General features: G+C 48.1%; 2 protein-coding genes across 2 annotated transcripts in view; one reads left to right on the top strand and one right to left on the bottom strand.

Annotated features, from left to right (window-relative positions):
- ALPL (alkaline phosphatase, biomineralization associated) overlaps nucleotides 1-19,073 on the bottom strand; it is a 58,969-nt gene extending 39,896 nt beyond the window's left edge. The window contains exon 1 of the mRNA XM_045476006.1: nucleotides 18,934-19,073. The gene's annotated coding sequence lies outside the window, so the exon portion shown is untranslated. The remainder of the gene's footprint in view (nucleotides 1-18,933) is intronic.
- LOC123597339 (ATP synthase membrane subunit K, mitochondrial-like) lies at nucleotides 10,322-10,583 on the top strand. Its single transcript, XM_045476007.1, has one exon. The coding sequence runs from the start codon at nucleotides 10,392-10,394 to the stop codon at nucleotides 10,566-10,568; it is 177 nt and encodes a 58-aa protein (XP_045331963.1). The 5' UTR covers nucleotides 10,322-10,391; the 3' UTR covers nucleotides 10,569-10,583.
- Nucleotides 19,074-22,340: the final 3,267 nt, after the last annotated feature.

Genomic DNA, 22,340 nt, shown 5'->3' with positions numbered 1-22,340 from the left:
AAGGAAAAATGAACTCTTAGAAATATTATAGTGAAGGGGTACCTGGGTGTCTCAGTCAGGTAAGCGTCTGACTTCAGCTCAGGTTATGATCTCATGGTTTGGGTTTGAGCCCTGTGTTGGGCTCCACACTGACAGTATGGAGTCTGCTTGGGATTCTCTCTCTCTCTGCTCCTCCCCTGTTTGCTCTCTCTCTCTCTCTCAAAATACATAAATAAACTTAAAAAAAAAAAAAGAAATATTATAGTGAATATCAAGACAACAAAATCATTCTAAAGTCTAGAGAAAACCAGATTACTTACAAAGGAATAATCAAATTAAATTGACTAAAGTACCAAAGGAAAAGAATTGGAATCAAGAATTTCATATCCAGCTAAACTGTCATTCAAATACTAAAGGCTAATGAAAATCACACTACATGGCTCAGGTTTGTCCAAAAGACACCCCACCCCCCAATTTTTTTGGAAGTAACCACTTAATAGAAACAAAGTGAACAGATAAAACTAAAGATATCTGAAGGCTGAGCAAATAACAAATAAAGTTTATTTTTTAAAAACAATTTTAATGTGATGTCACAGGGGCTGAAGGACAAGTCAGTGAAGAATATGAGGGCTTAAGAGGGAGATGGAGAGAGATGAGAAAATGTTAATCTGGTCTTTGTAGGGGAAAACTACAGCGGACAATTTTTTTAAAGTAATAAAACATTAAAAAAGAAAAGGCAAGATAAATTGAAATAAAAATGCAGGCAGGCAGAAATAAAAGTACATAAACAGATTCTTTTCAGAAACACTCAAACATTTTAAAAATTGATCACATACCAGGCCATAAAGCAAGCCTCTCATTTTAAATGACAGGTTTTTACATAGCCCACATTCTCTGACAATGGTACAATTTAGAAGTCATGTTTTTTGTTTTTTAGAAGTCATATTTTTAAAAGGACAAACAGTTCCCCATACACTCAGATTAAAAACATCTCTAAATAAACTGGATCAAAGAAGAGTCATGGTAGAAATTTAAAATTACTTAGAATTGAATGATCACAGAAACATTTATACACCAAAAATTATAGAATGCAGCAAAGAAAGGGTAAAAATTAACGAGTTAAGTGTCCAACTTAGGAAGTTAGAAAACACGGCAACCCAAAGAAAATAAAAGGAGATTATAAAGAACAGAAATCAACAAAACAAAAAACAAAGATTCAATTGAAAAGATCAAAGCCACAAGTATGTCCTTTAAAAAGTCCATAAACTTGAGGCAAGATTAATTTTAAAAATACAATAAAAGAGGGGTACCTGGGTGGCTCAGTGGGTTAAGTGTCTGACTTCGGCTCAGGTCATGATCTCGCAATTTGTGAGTTCCAGCCCCGCATCGGGCTCTGTGCTGACAGCTCAGAGCCTGGAGCCTGTTTCGGATTCTGTGTCTCCCTCTCTCTCTGCCCCTCCCCCACTCATGCTCTGTCTCTCTCTCTCTCTCCCTCTCAAAAATAAAGATTAAGAAAAAAATTTTTTTAAATACAATAAAAGAGATAAGACAATTATTATAGAAAAGGGGATACGATTTTTTTAAATGCTATAAGCAACCTGATGCCAGTAAATTTGAAAATGTAGATTAAATACATATATTCCTAAAGATATAACGTACCAAAACTGACTCAAGAAGAAATAAAAAACCTAAATTTAAAAACTGAAACAGGGGCACCCGGGTGGCTCAGTCGGTTGAGTGTCCAACTTTGGCTCAGGTCATGATCTTATGGTTTGTGGGTTTGAGCCCCACATCGGGCTCTGTGCTGACAGCACGGAGCCTGGAGCCTGCTTCAGATTCTGTGTCTTCCTCTCTCTCTGCTCCTCCCCTGCTCACACTCTGTCTCTCTCTCAAAAGTAAACATTAAATAAATAATAAATAAATAAATAAATAAATAAATAAATAAATACTGAAGCAGGAAAGTAAAAATCTTTCCACAAAGAGAACAGGCCAAGGTGATTTTACAGATCAGTTCTATCAGACTTAAGGAAACAAATCATCTCAAATTTACCCAAACTTTTTCCAGAAGAAAGCAAAAGAGAAAACATTACTATCTACTTCTATGAGGACATTATAATTGCAATACCAAAGCCAAAAAAGTACAATATAAAAATGAAAATTAGAGGTCTATTTATAAGCAAGAGTTATCAGACCATAACCAATATATACATAATGAATGTTATGTTTCTCTTAGGATGCAAGAATAGTTTATTAGAAAATCTATACATGTAATTAAATTCATTAACAGATTACAGGAGAAAACCATCTAATCATCTCAAGATACTTTTTGAACGCATTTAATACCATTCAACACTAATTATTATTTTCAAAAAGCTCTCAGTAAGTTGTGAATAGAAGAGAGCTTCCTTAACCTGAAAAAAATCAGTTTACAAAAAATCTACAAGGAGCTCCTTGTAGGTGGCTCAATCAGTTGAGCATCAGACTCTTGATTTCAGCTCAGGTCATAATCTCACGGTTTGTGAATTTGAGCCCCACATCGGGCTCTGTGCTGACAGTGCGGAGCCTGCTTGGGATTCTCTGTCTCCCTCTCTCTACCCCTCCTCTGCTCACTTTCTATCTGTCTCTCTCTCTTAAAATAAATAAACATTTTTTTAAAATCTACAAGACATATATATTAAAAGGGGAATATTAGAACATTCTTTCTAAAATAAAAAAACAAGGCAAAGATACCTAGTATCACCATTTTTATTTAAGATTGTACTGGCAGCGTAATAAGGTTGTCTGAACTTTTTAAGAAAAAAGTTCAAAAACACAAAGATCTAAAAATACAAAAGAAAACTATCATCGGGGCTCCTGGATGGCTCAGATAAGCATCCTGACTCTTAATCTCAGCTCAGCTCAGGTCTTGATCTCACGGTTGTGAGTTCAAGCCCTGCATTGGGCTCCATGCTAGGCATGGAGGCTACTTAAAAAAAAAAAAAAAATCATAATTTGTACCTTAAAAATAAATAAAATAAGATTGTCTGTTAAAAAAAAAAAAAAAAAAAAAGGAGGGGCACCTGGGTGGCTCAGTGGTTAAGCATCTGATTTCAGCTCAGGTCATGATCTCAGGGTTCATGAATTCAAGCCCCACATTGGGCTCTGTACTGACAGCTCAGAGCCTGGAGCCTGCTTCAGATTCTGTGTCTCCCTCTCTCTTCGCCTTTACTGCTCACACTCTGTCTCTTTCTCTCTCCAAAATAAATAAACATTAAAAGAAAGAAAGAAAGAAAGAAAGAAAGAAAGAAAGAAAGAAAGAAAGAAAGAAAGAAAAGAAAAGAAAGATTGATAAATTGACCTTTGTTAAATTTTAGAATTTCTGTTTCCAAAATATGACTAGACTCAGGAATACGAAGAACTATGACAAATCAGTAAGAAAAGGACAAAAAAAGGACAAGAAAGAAAAATGGGCAAAAGACGTCACCAGAAGAGGACTCATACATACTCTACACACTCAACTTTGCTGGTAATCAGGGAATTGCAAATCAAGTCTACAAAGAGAAATTGTTATTCTTATTGGATCGGAAAAAACTGTAAGTCGGACAACACCATGTGTTACAGAGACACAGAACAGTTCTTATATGTTACTGGAAGGCGTACAAACAGACCCAACCCATTTTGTTCTTGTCTTGTAATGCTGAACAAATTTTCACATACCCTATGACCCAACAATCCATGGCTAGGTATATATCAAGAGAAAATTCCTATATGCATGCATTGTAAAATGTGTATGTGAATATTCATAGGTACTTTTTCCACACTAGAAAAACACCTGAAAGTAACCCAATGCCACCAACAAGAAATCAAATAAATAAATGTTGTGAAATAGTTATCTGGTATATATCATATATACAAAAGTAAAAAATATATATATAACTACATGCAACAATTGAGTCAATTTCAGCTATAGGATTCAGTGAGAAAACAAGTCTAAGGAGATTACATAAAGTATGATACTTTTATGAAGTTAAATATATATATTTATGTATGACTCATGTGTATGAAACACACATATGTGATCTTAAATAACAATCAAAAAAGTCAAAGTTTGGGGCATCTGGATGGCTCTGTCAGTACAGCATGTGATTCTTGATCTCAGGGTGGTGAGTTCAATCCCAAGTTGGGCATAGAGATTACTTTAAAAAAAAGAGGAGGGGGAATGAGAAACCCTAGATTCAGGAGAGTGGTGACCCCACATGAAAACAAGTGATGGCAGAGAGCTGGAGGAGCCTGGAGGAAGATGTAAATTACTGTCAATATCCTAGTCCTGGTAGTGTGGATGACGGTTCATAGGAGTTTTTAATTTATTTTTAGTAATAAAATAGACAAAGAGCCATTGTGGACCAGTGATGAGGATCATGATTAATCCATTGAAAAAGACCCCAGGGTCCATACAATAACTTAAAATGGAAACAAAAGTGCTCCCCATATTTGCATTGTGCCAAACACCATAGAAAGAAAGTGCTCGACACCTATTCTCTCACTGTGTCCTCAGCAGTCTATGAGCTAGAAACCATTACTGTCCCCATTTTATGAGTAAACTGAGGTTTAGTCGCTTGGCCATGGCCAGTTATATGGAACCGAGGTCTGAATGACTCTTAACCAGGTCCCTGTTCCTCTTGGAGCCTCACCTTTCTGTCAGACTAGGCAATGTATGGAACTTTCTTGGCAAAATTAATGTCCACCTTAATGCAGAGGGGCTGTGTGGGCACGTTGGAGAAAAACTGGTTAATGACTATGGGACCTAGATCTAGCCCCACCACCTCCCTTTGTGACCTCAGGAGGGTCACTTTCCCTCTCTGGGCCTCAACTGCCCCACACCATGTGTACTTAGAGAGGGATGGAATGTCAAGTCCCAAAGGCTATTCCTACTCACATTTCTCAAGGGGCCATCCAGCAAAGAGGAGGTCACCCAACCCCTTACTTCTCCTGGCAGGCCCCGCTTATTCTTCCACAGCTGGTCAGATGTCTGCCGTCTCTGGGTCCTGCCCGCCTCTCTGACAGCACCTCCTGGCCCCCACCCTGCACCACTCACAACTTCTCTGCCCTGCTTTCTCCCCTCAGAGGTTTTACCCTGGCCAATCATCAGCCTGGAACACTCTTCCCCCCAGGAAGATGTTTGGCTCATTCCTCCTTCTTCAGGTCAAAGACCACCTCTTGTGTCCTTTCCTTCCCTGCCCACGCGGGGTGAAGAGGCCTCCACTCCTCTCCAGTTCCTCACTATTTCACAACCCTGTTCATACCCTTCACAGTGCTCATCTCATCACTGTCTGAAATGAACATAAATACTTCATCGTCTGCCTCTTCCAGTACAATGGAGCTCCAGCTGGACTTTGGTGGCGTTCACTGCTGTATCCCAGCACCTAGAACCACACCTGCCTATAGATGATGCTCAGTAAATATTTGTTGGAAGGAAAAAAAAAAATCTAATACCACCTGCATCTCGTCCAGAAATCCCTTGTGGTCATTCTGCCCAAGGCTTGGTTAGGTGGCCTCCTCCAGTCCCATGGCTCCTACACTTTCTTTCATGGGTCTCTGTAGGGACTCCTTACATGACTATCTCCTCACACACTGGATGCTTCCTGAAGGCAAAAACTAGACCAGATTCATCCATGAATTCTAGCACCCAGCCCTGGGCCTAGCAGGCAGTTGGGCTAAGAAAATGTTTGTCGAATGAGTGAGCAAATGAATGAATATTGTCCTCTGCATTTATCTTTCCCCCTTCCTGACTCTGCTTCCTCCTTTCTCCACCCAGATAGGTGCTAAGGAGTTGACACCCAGGTGAGGTGATGAGAAAGGCCACTGAAGCAGGGGCAGCCACTTTCTTCCCCCACCAGGAGCCACTTCAGAAAATGAGGAGACACAGCCAGATGCCGGCACTGCCTCTCCCAGGAATCATCTGGGGCCTGGCCTGGCCAAACCAACAAGACAGGCACTCTCCCTATATTCTGCCCACCATGATTGGACGAGGAAGTTGGCAGGCCTGCCTCAGAGCCCCAGCTAGAGGCCTTGCATAGCTGAGCCCTCCACGGCCAGGTGCCAGCTGGGAAACACTCAATTATTCAAATCACACAGCTACCCAAAAGAGGAAAGGATCCACTTCCTCCACAAGGGGGAAGTGGGACAGGCAGGCCAGCCCAGGGATTTGGTGTTGAAGGAGGAAATTTCAGAGCAAAGTCCTCACGTAAGCCAGCGCTCTGAGATTCCCCACCCCAGGAAGACATTGGAAGGCTGGGATAGAAACCCAGGAGAGTCAAGCCTGAGGCCAGAGCCCTGGACTGAGGCTGGGGCCAATATCCCGCTGAGGTCTCTGAGTTACAGTGGCTTCAGCCAGGCTGGTTGCCCTGGCCTCCCCCTGACCCTGGTCCTGGAGACACAAGGACTGCCCTACTGTGCCCACCCCCCACCCCAGCCCCCATTTCTCCCTTCCCCCAGGAATCACGCAAGGGACAGATAAACTCTGCACTCCTCAGCTCAGGGGGCCAGGAAGTGTCCTGTAGTCTGTTCCTGCCTTGCACCTCCTTCCCAAGTCTGGCTCCGGAAGAACCATGAGGTTCAAGAGGAGTTTACACATCTGGTCTACATAGATTTTTCTAGTATTAAATGATCACGGACTGATATTCTGGAGCCAGGCTGCCCAGGTTCAAATTCTGGCTTAACCACTGATGAGCTAGCTACATGACCTTCAGTCCTCTTTTGTGCTTCTATTCTCCACCTTTAAAAACAGGGATTCCAGTAGCTACTCTGTGGGGAGGCTAAGAGGACCCGATGAAAAAGGGCATACCACACGTAGGGATTCAGTGAACGATGGTGCTTACTATTATTCAATAAATTAAGGTTGTTTGGAGCCAGGTCTGGAACTCTGGACCAGACATCCCCAGACAGACATTATCTCCCTCACCGGAGCCAAAACCAACCTGCTCAGCAGACTGAGAGGCAAAGGGGAAAGACTCTAGGCTCTGGGTCCAAATCCCAGCTCCCCCACCTACTAGCTCTGCGACCCTGGGCAAGCTATTTAACCACACTGAGCTTCATTTTTACCTCTGTGCACTATAGACCACAGCAATACCACCTTCAGGGCAGTCACGGTCCTTCTTCACCTGGAGAGGTGCTAGTCTCTGTTGCTGTTGACCATGGGCAGTTCCAGGCAACCAGGGTGCTGACACATGCCAGGACTATCCCAGGCAGGGGTGAGGTGACAGCTTGGTTTCCCTTCCTGGAAACCTCTGTTTAGGCCCAGCCCTAGTGTATGATGTGCAAGTACTCATTCATTCACCAAATATATATTAAGTGTCTACTAGGCACCAAGAAGCATGGTTCATATAGATGCAGCACATGATGGCCATTACTATTATCAGTAAAGAAATTAAGGTTGTTCGGCACCGAGGGTGCATCTGTGAACAAAATGTACAAAAAGACGGGGCAGTGGTAATCCTTGGGGGAACCCATTCCCGACCAAGGGCCTGAGCCGCCAACAGGGAAACTGGCTTGTCCTGCTGCCAATCGTTAACAAACGATTTATGAGCTGGTGTCATCGGTGGAGATGTGAGGACACCAATGGAGATGTAGGAACGGCAGCCGAGCTCGTCCTGGGGTGGCTCTGGTGTTCAAACCCAGTGGGACAGCCCCCCCAGGTTTCCCCACAGTGAACCGAGCGCCACTGAGATGGGGAAAACCCTGCCGGGTGTAGCAGCCTTTCATTAACCCAAGGACATCAAGCATTTGCTGCACACAGACACCTGGGTTGATAGACACTGGATTTCACAAAGGATTCAGATGAGGTTCTTACCCTCTAGGAACTCATACTCAGAGGCAGACACTATGCAGATGACCAGATTACAAAGAGCTCAAGATTTCTGAGCCAGATCTAGAAAAAAAAACAACCATGCTACCAACAGACAACACAGGCAAAGAGGGCGCTGCAAAGAAGAGGACAGCAGGTGCAAAGGCCAAGAGAAGAGAGGCTGGGGAACACATGTGGGGAAAGCCCATTAGTCTGGGATCCTAATCGGAGTTTGAGGGCTGATGTTGCCATTGGTTGGACCTGAGCCTCAGCTTCCCCTTTTGGCATAGTGAAGGTAATATTTTTTTTCAGGCTGTTTTAAGGATTCAATGAGTTCATGAATAAGAAAGGGCTTTAAGGGGGCGTCTGGCTGGCTCAGTAGGTGGAGCATGTGACTTGTTTGTGATCTCGAGGTTGTGGGTTCAAGCCCCAATGTTGGGTGTAGAGCTTACTTAAGCATAAAGAAAAGAATGGGCTTTCAAAATGGTAAAGTATGATAGGAGCCTAGAAACTGAGGTTGGGAGTATCAAAGTGACTTATCCAGGGTCGTGTGGCTGATTAGAACAGGAGCTAAGGGGGCACCTGGCTGGCTCAGTTGGTAGAGAACTTTTGATATTGGGGTTGTGAGTTCAATCGAGCCCCACGTTGTTGAGTGTAGAGATTACTTAAAAAATAAAATCTTGGGGCGCCTGGGTGGCGCAGTCGGTTGGGCGTCTGACTTCAGCCAGGTCACGATCTCGCAGTCTGTGAGTTCAAGCCCCGTGTCAGGCTCTGGGCTGATGGCTCAGAGCCTGGAGCCTGTTTCCGATTCTGTGTCTCCCTCTCTCTCTGCCCCTCCCCCGTTCATGCTCTGTCTCTCTCTGTTCCAAAAATAAATAAACGTTGAAAAAAAAATTTTTTTTAAATAAATAAAATAAAATAAAATAAAATAAAATAAAATCTTAAGGGGCACCTTGGTGGCTCAGTCGGCTAAGGTTCCCGACTCTTGACTTTGGCTCAGGTTATGTTCTCACGGTTCGTGGGTTCAAGCCCAGCACTGCTAGTGGGATCCTCTCTGTCTGCCTCTCCCTGACTCCTGCTTGTGCTCTCTCAAAATAAATAAACTTCAAAATAAATAAAATCTTTTAAAAAAACTTAAAAAAAGAACAGAAGCTAGGACTGGTACATCCAGGATGGGGGATCAAACCCACCCCACCTCAGCTGTACCACTCCTGAGTTCCCACCTCCTGCGCAGTCATCAGTTCAGAAAGTCCCAAGGAACAGGTAGAACATTGAATCCGGGTCACCCGGGTGGCTCAGTCATTTAAGCTTGATTTCTGCTCAGGTCATGATCTCACAGTTCAGTTTGTGAGGTCAAGCCCCGTGTCAGACTTGTGCTGATGGTGTGGAGGCTGCTTGGGATTTGGATTCTCTCTCTCTCTGCCCCTCCCCTGCTCATGCTCTCACTCTCTCTCTCGCTCTCTCTCTCAAAAATAAATACACAAACAAACAAAGGAATGAATGGACAAGCAGAAAGAACATGGAATCCCCTGGCGCGGGGATTACCATTTCCTCCCTTTGGACCCCAGACACCATTCTCTAACCTGTCAAAGCAGAGATGCCATTTGCTGTGCTGCCCCCAGGAGTATGTGGAACAGAGGTGTTGCATGAGGAAGAGCACTCTGCACAGGTAAAGGAGGGTCACAGTCACAGACGAGAAATGAGGATGGTGAGCCGGGAAAGAGTAAGTGTGGAGTCTGGAAGTCCCCACGCGGAGCCAGTGAGGGAGCCAGCTGCAGACTTGCACAGCTGTGACTTAAAATCCCAGCGGCCCCACCGGTTCACCAAGCCTCCGCTGGGTCACCAGCCAGGGCAACTCAGGCAAATTGCTTCACCTCTGAGTCATTTCCTTCACTTGAGAAATGGGATTAAAAGTGTGAATAGATATAAAGCAGTTAGCAGCATGGCTTGGTGCATAATAAATATTCATAAAATGTTAACAACTCTTATTATGACCATTATTACCTACTACTGATACTAGTACATAGGGTGGGGGAGGAGTGAGCCTAACTCTCTAGGACAATCTGCAACCAGCCTCTGTCTTTCCACTCTTACTTTTAAAGCTTGGGCTGTGACCAGCTCTAGAAGCCAGCACCGCCCCCTTGAGGACTAAACAGGGGCACAACTGTATGGCCCTGGAAAGGTCCTCACCCTGCACCAGAGGTGAGTTCTGGCCCAATCTAGCTGAGTTCCTCCTGCCTTCCCATACAAAGGAGGAGCAGGGTGACAGTGACCTGGAGGCCACCCTGGGCCTGTCCCTTCCCCACCTTCCACCCAATAACTAAATCTAATTTGGTTCTGTGACATCCTTCAGTCTTATTTGCCAACTCAAATGAGTTGATAATGGCTGCCTGGAGCGCTGCGTTTAGAAGGTACTTGAGGTTGGAAGGAAACAGAGCAGTGGTTGATTAGTGATGTCTGACATGGGCGTAAAGTAAGCAAGTAGCAGCATGAAAGCCAACTGCTTGCCATACATGAACTAGAAAAGTCCTAAGGCGGTAGGCTGAAGAACACAACAAGCGGAACTGGTGTCTTTTGCAAGATTGAAATCATGGCAGGTCCAGAAACTGATACCCAATTCCAACTCACTGGTATCAGAAAATATTTCAACTCTTACACTCTCATAGGTAGAATGAATTGTGTACTGGCCACATATGGAGGCATCGCTTTGATGGTCTCATACTTCAAGTCAAGGTCTAAAAAAACACCAGCGGTGAAAGCAACATAAACAGATTTTGAAGTGTACTTCATCTGCTAAGTTCCTATGCCTGGAGAAGCTAGTGTTCAGGTGGGGTAACTGAAAGCCAAGAGGGAAAGGGTCTTGCCCAAGGTCACACAGCTTGAATGGCAGGGCTGGGATCCACACCCAGGGTCCTCTGGCTTTCTGAGGATGCTTCCTGCCAGGACTGTCATTTCCTTCCTCTTGGCTAGAAGAGGGGGTGTCCAGGCCCCAAGACCCATTGTCTGAGAGAATAAAAGCCCAAACAGGGCCACCTAAGCTTGGTTCCACTCAGCACCATCACCTCCTTCTCATCCACCCTCCCCCTAACCCCCAGCCTTCAACCCCACCTCCAGCAAATCCCAGAGGCAGATGGTTCCAGTGCAAACAAATGTAGATACCAAGGTCCCCCAAGGGCTTGGATCCCACCACAAAGATTTGAATTCAGACGGTTATCTGATTAGGCAGGACAGCCTGAGACCCGGATTTGGTGATTCCGCCTTCCAGCTGTGTGTCCTTGAAAAAGTTAGTTAGCTTCTCTGAGCTTCCGTTTCCTCCTCTGTAAAATGGAGGAGGACAAAAATACAATAATATCATTCAAAGTGATTAGCTCCAGTCCTGACACAGAGTAAATCCTTAAATGTTAATTGTAAGGATTAGGTCAAAGGGGGAAAAAAAAAACCCCAGCATTTTCACACCAAAAATATTCAGGTGATTCAGGCAAGGGTTTGGAGAGCAAGCCTGTTCATCTTTGATATCTGCCTAACTGAACTGAAATATAAATTACTGTTTGATGATTTCAAAATAAATAAGGAACCAGATTCTTCTAGGAAAATGGATTTTGTCATCCGTGTCACAGAGGAGGAAGCAGGCTCGAGTGGCGGATTCGCAACAGGAGGGGACAAATGGGTGTGCTTCCCACTTTCCAGCTGCTTGACTTCATGCCTCAGTTTCCTCGTTTGTAATGTAGCATTGGCCATACAGGGCTATTGCCACACCAAATGAGCAGTTCCAGGTGCGGCCACTGGGCCACCTCTGGCCTGGCAATGTTAGCAAGTAAGTGGGGACCTCACTTAAGGAGGCAGAGAAAAGAGAGCAGTTACTGCACTGCTAAATAGGAATGGGCGAGAAGAGGGAGACTCAATCCACTGAGGCACTTTCCGCCCAGGAGGGTGGCAGATGGGTAAGTTATTAACTCCTGTATGTTAAGAGAACATTAAGTCAATGTGGGGACAGGTGGAGGGAGAAATTAACAAATGATACTCAGAAAGGCCAAGCCTGACACAGTTTGGTGACAGCCAACAAGAGGCCTGGGGGATTACAGGACAGAAATCCCAGGAAACTTGGCCTGGGATCTGAAAGGGTACCCACCCTGCTGTTTCAGAGACAAAGTGAAAAGGTGGACCAAAGAAGGCAAGAGGCTGACTTAACAAAAAGTCACATGGTAGATCCTTTTTAAAGACTGGATTTATGGGGGCGCCTGGGTGGCTCAGTTGGTTGGGTGTCTTGACTTCGACTCAGGTCATCATCTCATGGCTCATGAGTTCGAGCCCTGAGTCGGGTTCTGTGTTGACAGCTTGGAGCCTGCAGCCTGCTTCAGATTCTGTGTCTCTCCTTCTCTCTCTCTGCCCTTCCTCCACTAGCGCTCTCTCTCTCAAAAATAAATAAACTTTAGGGGTGCCTGGGTGGCTCGGTCGGTTGAGCGTCTGACTTCGGCTCAGGTCATGATCTCGCAGTCTGTGAGTTCGAGCCCCGCGTCGGGCTCTGGGCTGACGGCTCGGAGCCTGGAGCCTGCTTCCGATTCTGTGTCTCCCTCTCTCTCTGCCCCTCCCCCGCTCATGCTCTGTCTCTCTGTCAAAAATAAATACACATTAAAAAAAATTTTTTTTAATTAACTTTAAAAATAAAAATAAAAAATAAACATTAGATTTATGGCTTTTCAAATAAAAGCCACCTAAACACTTTTTTAAAGAACATTAAATGTTTGCTGATCTTTGCCCAGAGGCTTGCGCACCTGACCTGGCGAAGTTCATCCCCCTGAGTCAAAATGAGGTCTGGGAGGATGAAGATACTTCTATGAAACATGCCTGGGGGCAGGGCCTCACTACAGGGTGGGTGGAGGTCTTACTCCCAGAAATAGCTTCCCAGCCCCCCTCCTCTCCTCCCTTCCCTGGGTCAGAGGTACTGGGGGAAAGGGTTTGACTCCCACATATCTACCCTCTGAGCCTCAGTCTTAACAGCAAAGCAGCAGGAGGTGGGGAGGTGAGGATCAGAGATAATGTTGAAGGTACAGGCACCCAGCGGGCACTCACAAAATGCAAACCCACACAGGGCACATTTCTGAGCTCCTCCAAAAGGGCAAGGACCAGGGGGCCCGTGGTTACTCCCAGGAACGAGGGCTCCCTCTTGTTCATCTTGTATCCCCAGAGCACTTGTGGACACCTAGAATCTCACGTCTAGGCAGCTGCCTCCAGAGCCCCTGTATTTAACCACGAGGCTTCTCGGCCTCCCACACTGCCCTCCAGCTCAGTCACGTGGACTTGGAGATCTGTGCTGCCACCATGGTGCCTGCCCGTCATGGCCGGGTCTTGGCACCGAGGAAAGGGGACACAACAGAGTCATGGGTTCAGAGCGCAAGATGGCGTTTCTTGTCCGTGGAGTGACACCAGAGCACAGGGCTGTTGGGAGCATTAGGTGAGCTGGTACTTGTCCAGGAGTCCCTTCCTGAGGGAGCTGCATTAATCTGTACCCTGGAGCACCCAGGGCTGCCTGTCCCCAAGGAGATAGGCCCCAGGCCCAGCTATCTGCGTCCTGACAGGCTGATGGTGGCATCCCTAGACCTCTAGAGCCCTTAGATTCTCCCCGGGGACCACTAGAGCTGGAAGAAAACCCCTACGTGTAGCCACAGAAGGATGTCCACGTGTCCCACGTTCCTACTGCCAGCCTCCTGAGGGCTGGCCCAAGCCTCATGCAGTCATTCAGATGAGATCTGAGCCCTCCTTCCAAGGCCTCACAGCACCTTGCTCAGAAACTGCAAACTCACAAGGCAGGCAGGTCATGTCAGTGAGGCAGGTGGGTGTGAGGGAGAAGGCAGTCGTGAGGACTGTGGTAACATGGACAGAGCAGCGGCTAATCCACTCCAGCCACAGTGGCCAGGCAGGAATGTGGGCCCGTGTGGCCACATCTGATCTTTCAAGAGAAGTAAAATGAAATCGCTTGGCTGAACAACAACAACTACTCAATCAATGTTTTTAAATCACCGTAGGAGTCACTAAGCTGCCACAGCTGTCCCCTGCCACCTTTGGAGGGCAGCCTGTACCAGACCTGCCATTACCTGGGCCATAAATATTTGAAGGCCAATTGATTGAATTAGACCCATTCCAAATCTTGGAGAAGTCAGGCGTCTTGGCTTACAGATAAGGAAACTGAGGCTCAGAGAGGGGAAGTGAGTTGCCCAAGGTCACACTGGTAGGTAGCATATCAACTCTGCTCTCCTGAGTTGAGGATCTTTTTCTACTAATCCACACCCCCTGCATCCTCCCTCAACAATTCTTTTCAAAAAATAGATACACTACAGATGCACTCCCTTCTCTGGGCCTCAGTCTCTCTGGTCTGCAAAGCAGCCAGCTGACTGCGTCAGCTTCTAAACACCTTCCAGCTCTGAAATCCCAGGCATCTATGAGGTATCCTCACTGGTCAGTACTTTGTGGCCTCAGATGAATATAAAATAATAATAATAATGGGGAAGACAAGTCCACATTAGCTGGGAAGGAACACTACAATTTTTAGTGAAACCTAACTCCTGGTTACTGGAATTCAGAAAGAACAAGGGTAATACTCAGGCAGTTTAACCACCATCCGACAGTTAAACAAAAACACATCTGGTTTAACTTCATGTTCCTCTCTCCTCCCCCAACCCCCTACCCTCATCTCAAATTTTACCCCTTAATTTGAGAAGTCAAATTAAATGCAAACAATTGATTTCATGCCACAGTGAGGTTGAGAATTTCAGCATGGAAAACTTTAAGCAGGAACTTTTTCTGGGAGCAATTATGAAATGTTGGGGGGTGGGATGGGGAGGTGGAAAACGTAGAGACTACTCTTAAATGTTCTTTGGACAGTGAACATTCTATAAAAGTTGTTGAGGGCCGACTGTGAACCCAACACTCAGAGAGGCCAAGTGACTTGCCTCAGGTCACACAGCTAGGACTGGAAGCCAAAATGCCAACCCCAAAGCCAGTATTTCCCTGCTCTCTAGGCCTCTTAACCTAAACAGGGCCTTCCCTCTGGCCCTTATGGACCATCTGCTAGTGATGAAGGAAAATGCCCTGGGAATAGAACTCCTAAGCCACCAACACTTAGCCCAGTGTTGGAAAACCATTTATGATCTTGCTGGCCCCTCATAGCAGCTGCAAAGTGCATATTACTAACCCACATTGCCGATGATTTCTTCATCTGAGATTCAGAGAGGGAAAGTGATTCGTTCAGGGTCACAAAGAACTACTGGGAATGAACCTCTCATCTACTGCCCCCAGCTGCCCTCTAAATGTCAGGATACCTCTAGAAGGAAAAAAAAAAAAAAAAAAGGAAGCCATGCTTCTTAGCCTAGCTCCAGCCTGCCTGTGACTACGTTGCCCTGGGAAGCTTAGTCAGCATTCCTGTGGCCACGCAGGAAGATTTCTGAGCACTGGTCCTCAGCCCAGCTTGCTCACTCTCTCCGCAAAGCTCTCTCGGAGCTCTGGGATTTGTATTAATAACTTCAGTCGGACCTATTTCAAGGTGAGAACTCTGAGCTGTGCTGCTGGATCCTACTCCTGGATTAGGAAGGCCCCATCCCCAGAGATGGGTACGACACGGAGATCACCAGGCTTGGAATTTTAGCCACCTGGGCCCTCACCCCCACTTCCCAGGTAACATCTGTGTGTCCTTGGACAAATCCCTTCCTCTCTCTAAGACCAGTGTCTTCATATGTAAATCGAGGACAGCATCTAGCTTGCAGGGAATGTCAGATAAGTAAGCCAAGGGACAGGCAGGACTTGAGCTTGGTTTCACCCCAGTTCCAAGCTGGGACACAGCGAGGCACAAGAACAGGCAGAGGGCGGGGCGCAATGCATGATGACAGCTCCAAACCTGTGCCCGGCACAAAGCTCCAGGCTGCTGAGCAAGGCTGTATCTCAGATGGTAGTGAGGGCATCATGCCATCCTATAGGGCGGCCAATCAGAGAATGGGTTGAGCCGAGGCGAAGGTGGGTGGCCAGGGTTCAGGGGTAGTGACATAACCTCACACCCAGCGTCAGAGTTGCATTTTTTGCTGAGATTAGAGCTGATCATAGTCAATATTTTCTTTAAGTACAGGCACTAGCTAAACACCTTGCATGCATTAATCATGTATAGACCTCACCATCAGTAGGTACTGGTTTGTTGTTTTTTAATATGTTTGAGAGAGAAAGAGAGAGAGCTCACACGCCCGAGCAGGGTAGGTAGGAGCAGAGAGAGGGGAGCAGACAGGATCCAAAGAGAGCTCTGCACTGACAGCAAAGAGCCCAATACGGGGCTCAAATTCACAAACCGTGAGATCATGATCTGAGCCGGATCTGAGCCCAAGTGGGACCCTTAACTGACTGAGCCACTCAGATGCCTCAAATTACAGTAGGTACTGTTTATTGATGTCCTCAGCTTCAAGGAGGACACTGAAGCACAGCAGGGGACAGAACCTGTCTCAGGTCACACAGCTAGGTTGCTTTTTCTGTTAGAGAGAATAAAATGTTGGCCAATCAATTTTTTTAAATTTGTTTAACATTTATTCATTTTTGAGACACAGAGAGACACAGAGTGTGAGTGGGGGAGGGGCAGAGAGAGACAGAGACACAGAATCTGAAGCAGGCTCGGGCTCTGAGCTGTCAGCGCAGAGCCTGACGGGGCTCGAACTTACAGACCACAAGATTGGGACCTGAGCTGAAGTCAGACGCTTAACCAACTGAGCCATCCAGGAGCCCCCAATTAAAAAAAAAATTAAGTTTGGGGCACCTGGGGGGCTCAGTTGGTTGGGCATCCAACTTCGGCTCAGGTCATTATCTCACGGCTCGTGGGTGGAGCCCCACATCAGACCCTGTGCTGACAGCTCAGAGCCTGGAGCCTACTTCAGATCCTGTGTCTCCCTCTCTGACCCTCCTCTGCTCGCACTGCCTCTCTCAAAAAAAAAAACTTAAAAAAAAAATTTTAACGTTTTTTAAAGTTTATTTTATTTATTTTGAGAGAGAAAGAGCACACGGGAGGAGCAAAGGGAGAAAGAGAGAATCCCAAGCAGGCTCTGAACTGTCAGTACAGAAGCCAATATGGGGCTCAAACTCACGAACCGTGAAATCATGATCTGAGCCAAAGAATTAAGCCCTGAACCGACTGAGGCACCCAGGAGCTCCTTGGCCAATCAACTTTATACATGTTATTGCATTTTAATTTTTATTTTTATTTGAGAGAAAGAGACAGAGAGAGAAAGTGGGGGAGGGGGCCAGAGGGAGGGGGAGGGGAGGGGGGAGGGAGAGGGAGAGAGGGAGAGAGACAGGGAGAGAGAGAGAGAGAGAGAGAGACAGAGACAGAGAATCCCAAGCAGACTATACACTCAGCACAGAACCTGAGGCAGGGCTCAAACCCACAACCCTGGGATCATGACCTAAGCCGAAATCCAGTCAGATGCTCAACCAACTGAGTCACCCAGGAGCCCCTGTATTACTGCATTTTCATCTTCTCTTGTGAATTACTTAATTGCGATTCTATGGGAATGTCGGAATATCAGCTCCACGAAGAGAGCTTTTGTCTCTTCTCTCCTGCTCCATTGCCAGCACCTAGAACAGGGCTTGGCACAAAGCTTAATAAGTATTTGTTGAATAAAGATAGCATTGTTTTCTGGCCTCAGTTCAGTTTTATTCCTCACAAGAGTCTTAGGAGAGAGACATACTCCCATTTTACAGGGGGTGACACGGACACAGAGCCTGTCTCACTCCAGGGGCTGGGAAGTTGGGAAGCTGTGTCCAGGGACCTCTTCTGCTCAGGGACTTCAGAGGCACGAAGTTCAGGAAGAAAAAAAGAGACAGAGGGACAAGATGGGCAGGGGCAGGGAGCAGTAGAGTGGGTGGAGAGAGGACAACACAGGTGGGGAGGGCTGGACATTTGGAGAAGGCAGGTCTGGAGGGTGGGAAGGGATGGAGCCTTGGAACTCTGAGTTCAAATCCTGGTGTCCTCACTTGCTTAGTTTCTGTAAGCCTCAGTCTCCCCATGTGTAAACCAAATGGTGCACGTGAAGGGCTGGGGCAGGCCTGGCACACATCAGGCCCTCAATGCAGTCTCTGGCATCTTCACTAAGTCAAGGAGCCAACCCTTGCCTCCTTGGGAAACCTGCCCACCTGTACAAGTTTTCCCCAGGGCTCAAACGCCTGCCCTTTCTGGCCTCAGAATCCGAAGCTTCTTTTGATCTCCAGCGTTTTCCTCCTTCCACCCAGAGGTCTTTGTAAAGGCCCCCCTCCCCCAACCCATTATGTGTTAGAAAAGGGTCAGAAGGGACAATGATGGGGCATTTCTCAGCTTCCTCCCCCACCATTGTGACCATGCATTTAACCTAAACTGGGCATGGGAATCAGCCTTGGGCAACCCACTTACCTGCGGGCAGCCAGAGGTGAGGGGTAGGCTCCCTCTGCTTCCAGGGGTCCAGGGCTTTGCCCCCCGCTGCTGTGGCCACCCCAACTCCCAGCAAACACTCACACGCCAGTTGTCCCCTCTCCCCTCCCCCGCCACCACGCGGCTCTGGGACCCCAGAGCCTCCCTCCCTCTGCTCATTCCAGCTTTGCCCCAAACTACTTTGGGCCCCACGTGGACACACTAGCCTCCTCCCCAAGCGTCTGAGCGTGATCTAGAGGTTCCTAGGTGGGAGGCATGGAAAGACACCAGGCAGGGTGCTGGGGTTGGCAGCCTGAGTCTCTGGATCTCCCACCAGGTGGGTCTCATCAGGGCAGCTCGGTCACGGGACACCGGGGAGAGGCGCGAAGACAGGTGTAGGTCCCAGGCAGAGACCTAGGAGGCAGGAGACCCTAGGACTGCAGCGGCGGTCCTGAGAGCGGTCCCCGTGGGCGCCACGTCCAACCTCCAGCCTGGCCCAGCGCGCTGCCGAGAGCCTCGGATGTGCACGAGTTCGGGAGCGGGACAGGTGGCTGAGGGTCGCGAACGGGCCGCCCCGGGTGGTGTGCAGGCGCGGAGGTCCGCGCTCTGACATTTCTATCCCTTCTCGCCGCCGGTCCCGGACGAAGGGAGGATGTGGGAGGGGCCCGTGTCGACCACGTCCCCAGGGATCCCGGAGAGCCGGGGGATGGCATCGGGTCCTTACCTGAGCACAGTTCGTGGGCGAAGGTCTGTCCTGGCACAAGTGACGTGGGGCCGGTGCGCTGGGACCGAGGGCCCGGAGTGGCGGGAGCGCGACGCTGCCGGGGCCACCTCCCCCGCGGGCTTATAAAGGCGGCCGCGGGGCCGGGAGGGAGGCCAGGGCAGCCCTCCCCCGCGCCCGCCCCCGCCCCCTCCCCCGGCCCGGGCCGGGTCCTCCCCGCCCCGCCCCCCCGCCGGAGTTGTGTTGGCTGACCTGGCAGCGCGGCCAGGGCGCCCCCTGCCGGGAGACGGGGCGCCCCAGCTCCGTCGGGCTCCTCGCCCCGTGGGGGAGGGACGGCGGGGGAGCCCCAGCTACCGGCTTGTTCCACCGCCCCCTCCCCTCCCCGCTCTCTCGGTCCATGTCCTCCTCCCGCCGGGGCCTTCTCTGCCTCCCTCTCTTCGAGGTCTGGCGGATTCAGGTCTCTGCGCGCGCGTAGCCCAGTTGTCTTTATCTTTGGTTCTAACTTAGTTCTGTGTCTCTTGTGGGTCTTTCTCCTGCCCTCTGTCTTTCTGCCCTTCTCTGTGTGTCTGTCTGTGTCTGTCTACCTTTCTTCGGGTCTCTCCATATCTCTATTCGTCTTTATGCACGTGTCCTCTGTCTGTCCACCCGTCTGTCCGACTCTCCCTGCCGCCGTCTCTCCTTTCATATTCAGACCAGACGGCTAACACTCTTCCCAGCTAGCTCTCTTCCCTGCCCTTGGGTTCCCTCCTCGGCTAGGGCCACAGGAAGCAGAGGGTGACCTAGGAGGGGTGGCTTCCAGAAGGGAGCCTCCACTAAACAGGGGCTGTTACCTCTTTTCTCCTGAGAGGGAAAGGGCCAGCCAGGGTCCATGCTGACTTGTCCCAGACAGATTCCCAGCCACTAGCCTCCTGGGTGACAGAGGAGTGAACCACACTTCCCAAGAAAAGGAGTCAGACATCCCGGGCTCAAGACTCCACCCTGGTGACCTTGGACAAGTCACTTGGCCCCTGTGGATCCCCCTGTTCCATAGCCACTGTATTCCCTGGCTTCCCTCACCATTTGCTGGGAGAGTCATATGAGAGAATAGTTGAAAAGTGCACAGGAAACTCTAAAATTCTAGATGAGTGTGAGGGGGTGGACAGGAGTAGATCCCAGCACTGTAGGCCTCGTCCCTACTCCCCAGTGACCAGCCCCATGAGCAGGAGGGATCTGCCTCCTTTCCCTGAGAACCAGACTGAGTTTGAATTCTCCTGACAATGTTCTGCCAAGTCTCCCAGCAATGTCTGAATGCGTTCAGTGACAAAGACCTGACTGCCTCCCAAGAAAAGGTTATTTTCGGTGGCCTTTAGGGCTGCCTGGAGCAATCTGTGCCTCTAACCCACAAAAGCCAGTTGGAGATTTGAAGGCACAGACGTTGGGTCCCCCAGATCGCTGCCGTCCTCAATATCTAAGCCCCAATCTTCCTGCAGCCACCTTGTCCTAAAGGTGAGAAGGGGGTCAAGTCTAGAGCAGAGGGGAAATGGTGTCAGCACCAGCAGAACCGAATACCAGCCCAGAACTCTCTGACCTGCTCCATGGCAGCTCAGGGCCAGGCATCTTGCATATATTATTTCCCAACAATCCCATTTTACAGAAGAGAAAACAGAGTCCCAGAAAGAGTACATGACTTGCCAGTAAGACTGGAGCCAGAAGTGGGACCTGGCACCAGAAACCAAGAATGTCTTTGCATTTGTTTTTGCTTTCTGTATTTTTAGCAATTGATATTGTTTCTTCATTTACAGGAGTAATACAAGGTTTCTTTAGCAGAGGAGAGGGGTGGCGAGAGAGAGAGAGAGAAAGAGAGAATGAATCCCAAGCAGGCTCCATGCTCAGCTCAGAGCCTGATGCAGGGCTCAATTCCACAACCCTGGGATCATGACTTGAGCCAAAATCAAGAGCCGGACTCTCAACTGACTGAGCCACCCAGGTGCCATGCACACCCCTTTTCTTTTTCAAGAGCGTTATTTATATATTTAATGGCTTAGGTTATTACAGCAAAAATCATGGATGTGGTACATGAGTGAAGTTTAGGAAATACACGTTTGTATAAGACATCATGGGTGAAAACATCCAGAACTGACCAGAAGCTAAGAAGGCCTCTGTCATTGCTTACAAACTCCAAGCAAGGGTTTAGGGATAGGAGGAGGCTTGAGATGGTGTCATCATCAGTGAGCCAGGGGAAAATCCCCAGGCATGGTAAGTCTGCCTGTCACAGCGTAGACAGATGCTGGGAGGCTGAGCCAGCAGGAAGTTGGGGGAACTCCATTCCACCTGTCATGGGTCCCCAGCACCAACCCCTGACTTCTGATCTCCCCAAAGCTATGAGGGATAGGATCTTCTGGGTGCACCGCATGGCCAGCTTGGGGCCCCTGTGTCTGGGTGATTTTCCCCAAGGTACTATCCCACCTTGGGAGTCCACTGAGAGGAACCACTGCCTGGGCAACCCCACCTCCTTCCTGCCTTACCTCTCCTAGCCTGCTCCTGGGCTCTGTCCCACAAGGAAAATTCAACTGAAGTAGGGGCAGGGGCACCCAGCAGCCACTGCTGCCCATGCTCCCTGGGTACCTCCCTTCCTGGTGCTGTCAGTGAAGCAGGAAGGAGGCCTGGATGGGAAACCAGGATCCCCACCTTCCAGCTCTGCCCTAGCTTTCTGGGGGAGCTGAGAAAGTCACTTTCCCTGCCTAGGCTCAGATGCCCTCTGCCTGGATGGACTGACAATATCTAAATCCAGATGAGAGTCCAGGATTCTGGGACCACTTGGCTGGTAGAAAGCAATTCATTATATTAGGTTTCTCTACGTCTACACATCCCCTGTCTCTGGAGCTCTGTTTCCTTATTGGAAAAGTAAGCAACTTGGACTGCCTGACCTCCAAGTTCCCTTTGCCCAAAGAACTAATGATTTAATGAGTCTCACAACACTTTTATATGGTGGACAGGGCAGGCATTTATAGTCCCCACAAGAGATGAGGAAACTGGAGTCCAAAGATGTTATTTACTTAAAGGTCAGGGTCGAGGTACCTGGGTGGCTCAGTGGGTTAAAGTGTCCAACTTCGGCTTAGGTCATGACCTCAAGGTTCGTGAGTTCGAACCCTACATCGGGCTGTCTGCTGTCAGCACAGAGACCACTTCAGATCCTCTATCCTCCTCTCTCTCTCTGCCCCTCTCGAAAATAAATAAACATTAAAAAAATTTTTTTAATTAAAAAATAAAGGTCAGGGTTAAAGCTGGGGCTTCTTCTACTTTTTTCTACTCATCTGTTTACTCCATATTTATTAAGAGCATGCGATGAGCCCCCTGCTTTTAACAAGGCCTGAAGTTTACCAGGCCTTAGAAGCCAGGTTTGAGATGAGAAGGCCAGGAGGTCCAGAGTT

Source organism: Leopardus geoffroyi, chromosome C1 (genome assembly GCF_018350155.1).
Source record: "Leopardus geoffroyi isolate Oge1 chromosome C1, O.geoffroyi_Oge1_pat1.0, whole genome shotgun sequence".
NCBI lineage: Eukaryota > Metazoa > Chordata > Mammalia > Carnivora > Felidae > Leopardus > Leopardus geoffroyi.
The sequence above is the reverse complement of the archived record's forward strand: the minus strand, read 5'-3'. Positions and strand labels throughout refer to the sequence as shown.

Coding starts and splice junctions, on each gene's coding strand:
- LOC123597339 (XM_045476007.1), top strand. CDS start 10,392: ATGGCAGGTCCAGAAACTGATACCCAATTCCAACTCACTGGTATCAGA.